General features: G+C 31.9%; 1 protein-coding gene across 1 annotated transcript; it reads right to left on the reverse strand.

Annotated features, from left to right (window-relative positions):
- Positions 1–1,008: 1,008 nt before the first annotated feature.
- Positions 1,009–3,018, reverse strand: LOC143250635 (cuticle protein 16.8-like). Its single transcript, XM_076501496.1, has 3 exons — positions 2,931–3,018; positions 1,849–1,917; positions 1,009–1,594 (listed from the first exon to the last, which is right to left on the reverse strand). The coding sequence occupies exons 1-3, from the start codon at positions 2,940–2,942 to the stop codon at positions 1,175–1,177; spliced, it is 501 nt and encodes a 166-aa protein (XP_076357611.1). The 5' UTR covers positions 2,943–3,018; the 3' UTR covers positions 1,009–1,174.
- Positions 3,019–5,012: the final 1,994 nt, after the last annotated feature.

A 5,012-nucleotide genomic window follows, 5' to 3' on the forward strand; every position in this document is an offset into this window, starting at 1 on the left:
AATTTATCCAAGTTTATCCAGGATATACATTCCAGCTTAAGTAAGGAGAGCACACCCAAATATGTTATTTTTCTATTAACAGTATTTTCAATATCTGAAAGTTTCGAAAATATATACTTTTATGAAGATGCATATGAAGACACACGCAAAAGGAAAATACAGTTATTTCTCAGCTTCTATAAAATATTTACCTTGTATAATTAAGCATCGGTTTCTGTGTTGGCAGATACGTATGTAAAATATGAATGACATAAGATAATGATGCTCGTTAGGCTGGTGATTTTTTTAAAATAATATTTTTAATTATAGTTTAAAATTATTTAAGACATTAAACCATCACATTGGTAGCTGATTTGTCCTAAATCACTATGTTCCATGTCAAAGTAAAAGTGTCGATTCTGGCTTGTTAAGTTTTCTTTCGTGTTAAATATAGAAAGATATAAAAAAATCAAGTTACTTAAAGATGCTAATTGTAACATGAAGTAAATAAGTTTATATTCCAATCCCACATAAAAAACAAAAATACTGATGCAGTAGAACGTAATGATTTATGTAAGAGGACATGAATGTTCATTCACACACATATATATGTGATATTTGAGCGATGATATATAATCAGAATTGGCTACCGCCACAGCAGAAGTTTCGAATAATCGTATTAATGACTTTAAGTTAAGCCTAACGTCTAAAGTCATATTTCGAACATAACAGATGCTGATTAAGTTATATATTCTTATAAGTGTTCAATTTATGGTTTGAGAAATACCTATTAAATTTTCAATCTAATAAGGTTCATTGGTTTAGAGTAATATCCAAACATGCATAAAAATAGACTGTTAGCACATTTTACGAGAAATTCAAGGCTTACAACATAGATCAGAAACAAGTCAATTATTTATTGAAATAAATAAATATCTAAATACATTTGCCAAGGTGTAAACCTGTATGTACACATATACTTTCACAGCCATTTAATTTCTTGTGGTTACGTGCACTTGCAAAGCGATAGATTGTGCAAATATAAATTTTTACTTTTTCACAGTAATATCAGTATTATTGTTGGTTATTATACATTCGTTAAAAAAAAAAAAAAAACATTCAAAACCAGCATACCCAAGCACACAATGCAATATTTCGTCAGGTTGGCTTATCCAAACATTACTTTTGTAAGAATTTATTGCCAGCCTTGGTAATATTTACTGGGATAAGAGAAAGGAAGTGGTGCCTTAAGAACGGGAGCAGCTACGGCAACCTTGGGAACGGCTGGAAGAGGGGCATAAGCTGGAGCAGCGACCACCTTTTTCACAACGGGACGGATAGGAGCAGCAGGGGCAGGAGCAGCAGCCTGGGAGTTGATTTCAACATCAGCGGGATTCTGGTTGGCGGTTCCAGCTTCGTTAGTTGAGATCCAGGCACGGAAACCACCTTCATCAGCTGTGTATTTTACCTGACGGGTGGTACCCCAAGGGTCAGTGTAGCCATAGGAACCCTGGACTCTACCGTTGCCATCTCCACTCTCTTGGCGGCTCTGTTTGGTACCGTATTCATCAACGGTATCGTAGCCAGTGTCGTATGGGGTAGGGATGTTGATTTCCTGCACAACAACAGGCAATTTTACGTTTCAAATATATTTTGTGGATAGATTGTTCAAAATTAAACAGTTTTAACAAAATATGTGATCGAAACATACTTTAATTATTGCCAGAGTCGTTCCAAAAACGAAGAGCTATACGTTACTCTCCAAAGACGATGAGTACATTATCTCCTGTCAGTTAACTAAATACACGAAACGTTATTCAATATCATGCCAAAGAATATTATTTGAAACTAACATACAAACTAACTTACGTAAGCAGGTGCAGCTGCGGGTAGGTATCCAGCGAGAGATCCAGCAACAAGACACAGCAAGATCACTGCCTAAATGGTAAGAATGACGAATTTATTATATTAGTTTTATTTCTGTTCCGAGATTTACATTTGGAGAATAGTAACTAATACGTGTCGCAAATTAGCATTTTGTTTTGTTTTTTGTAAACAGCCGACTCTTCGTTTTGGGCTTAGTAACAGTAATTATTTCACTTTTTTAAAGCTTCATAAGTACGAATCTCATTAAGGTTAATGTTTCAACATGTTATTGAGAATTTTAAAATTTTAAATTCAACCTGTTAATTTTATGTGCTTATTCACGAACTCAAACTAATAGCTTGGTAATGCATGTAATCTAATAAAAACGCAATTTTCATCTTTTTCAAGTCCGTGATTTTACGTTACAATAACGATTTAGTTTTTAAGAAAGTTATAACAAATAAAAACAATTAAGATACATTAAAATAGCATTAACAAATTACTACATATCACTTATTAATGTAAATGTTTATTCTTAATGTGAATAATTCGTGAACACATTCTACATACTAAAGAACCCATCTCTAGTAGCGTGTGTGTGTTTTTTATTCTTTTAGGAAAGCCACATCGGGCTATCTGCTGTGTTCACCGAGGGGAATCGAATCCCTGATTTTAGGTAGTAACTTCGTAGATTTACTGTACAAGCGGGGGACTCCCAGCAGCACAGTGATATCTCTACAGACCTATTCTGCTAAAAACCGGGTTGCGATACCCGTAGAAGGCAGACCACAAATAGCTCTTGACGTGGCTTTGTGTTTAATAAGTAACAACAACAGCTAAAAAAATTATTTTTCTGTTTTCAAACCATCTGTTTACACTATTTTTTTAATTGTATCAAATGACAACACATTATTTAAATTTTATCAAATTGCAAAATTAATGCTATTGTATAAAGTAAAAATCAAAAGAATTGTTTAATAAAATATGCATGCTACCAACTATTTTTTCATCCAATATCTGCTGAATTGTTATTACATTTGATCAATGATAATGCTTACATACATATCTATATACCTATAACATACCTTTTCCAACATCTTGGTTATTCTGTTATAACTTTCCTTTAAACTTTCTCTGTAGAAATGTTTGGAAGATGGTGATTTCTACTGGATCATGCGCTCTTATATAGTAATGAGAATGTGGGTCGATTTGTAGCTGAACCGCTCCACCCTTGCTTGGTATGCTTGACACATTTTTTTCAGCTCACGTGAATTGTTGGATGAGGAAGAGAGTTAATGATGATGTAATTTTTACGTCATACAAGAATGGCTTTGTTTTTTTCCGGAGCATAAGTTAGCTTACATGAGTCTCAGATATCTGTTCTATAACAAATTGTTTATTTTATACTCGAAACATCTTTTTACGTCAATGATCCCAATAAATGTCACAATTCATAATTACCATAGCGGTTTTGATTCTTATATATTATATCTCATTATATCGGAAAGATATGTCTTTATTTTCGTGTTATATATAATTGGTATAAGAACGTTAGTTAAAGTAAATCTATTGTACATAAAAACTATGATATAAAGTGTGTTTTCTAATTAAGGCTAAAGCTATTATCATAGCTCTAATTCTATTTGAGAGAGATAAATAATTATATTCACTTGTCTTTTACAACAATAAAAAGGCACATGTGGATTTGTATAAGTCTGTATTAGCTAAGGTTTCAATACACATAAAAGCTGACAGAAGCAAAGAAGCAACTATAGTATTGTATTACTATATAAATACTCAGTTAACGTTTGATTTGCATGGTTTAAACAAATAAATACATGCAGATTAACAGCTACAACATGATTACAGTAACTTACCTTTACCTTTAAGAGTAACAACGATAACCAGTTGTTGTGTAATAAGTGAAACACAATATCTTAAGAATTAATCATAGACGTGACCGATAGGAAGGTTCACATCGTATTTTATTAATAAGAAGTTGGTCTTGTATTTGATTTCTTAGATATAATATATATAATATAGCAAACACAAACAGATCTTTAAGACCAATTACTTCAACTCGCAATAAGTTAACGAGCTTGTACTTTAATTAACAATAACTTTCCTTGTATAAAATAAAACAAGGGAGACGTATACATACATAAAATCTTAAAATGTATTAAAACAGTTTTTCATGTAATGAAACTGTAAAACAATCCAGTCCTTTGCAAGTTTCATCAATAATATCATACCTATTAAGTTCAATTCAGTTTGAGTTTTTCATAAAACAAATGCATTAAATGTGGTGGTTGTTTATAATAAGATAATCATTGTGTTTGTGTATTGAAGTTTTTCAGTGGATTTTCTTATTAATGATGTATCTTTAAAGTTTAAGTGTTTAACAATTGTTAGGTTTAATGTTTCTCAAAGTTAAAAAAAGGTAATCACAACTGGAAAGTTCAGCAACTGATATTCAAATCTTTCACCTTATGTTTATGACTGCAGACTTCTAGTTAGCCTATCAGATAAGCTGGCTCTGATAATCTTTGTTTTGCTTTGATCACAAAATTCCAAAAATAACTAATGCAATATATGTGTAATATATTATGTGCAAAAATTTCAAAACAGTTGTCTTAATAATTTGTGTAACTAGACTGGTAAAATTATATGCAAACTCACTTGGAAATACAACATTCTTTTTGTATAGGAATTTAAAATATTTATCAAGTTTGCTACTAATCGAAGAATATATTTATTTTTCAAACAGGTATCAACTATTCGCAAATACAAGTGATTGGTATAACAAAAGTTTTGATGAAAGTGTTCAGTATTACAATTACGTTTTCAAATTTATGTACACTATTCTAAATATGCTCGTTTTACTGCGGAGATCTATGGAATTTTCAAGATTCTCAGAAGTTTCAGTGTACAAAGTTTTTTATTTTATTTTCAATTACGTCTATAACTTGATAAAATTGCTAGAGTTGTGGGTCTGTAATCTACAGTTCCACGTTCGTGCAGTGTCGCCGTGAGAAAAGGGGAAAAATATCGCGCTTTGCAGTTTGAGGCTATGGGTGTGTTATAAGAATGACGGTCAAATCCAGTTGTTTAATGAGAAAAGACCACGAGTTGACGATAGGAGGTAGTGAGTAGCTGCGTTCTCTTTC

The sequence above is a fragment of the Tachypleus tridentatus genome, chromosome 5, assembly GCF_004210375.1.
Source record: "Tachypleus tridentatus isolate NWPU-2018 chromosome 5, ASM421037v1, whole genome shotgun sequence".
NCBI classification, from domain to species: Eukaryota; Metazoa; Arthropoda; class Merostomata; order Xiphosura; family Limulidae; genus Tachypleus; species Tachypleus tridentatus.

Excerpts from the sequence above, each read along its gene's own strand:
- LOC143250635 (XM_076501496.1), bottom strand. Across the intron at positions 1,595-1,848 it reads CCGCAGCTGCACCTGCTTAC|GAAATCAACATCCCTACCCC; the intron begins GTAAGTTAGTTT and ends GTTGTTGTGCAG.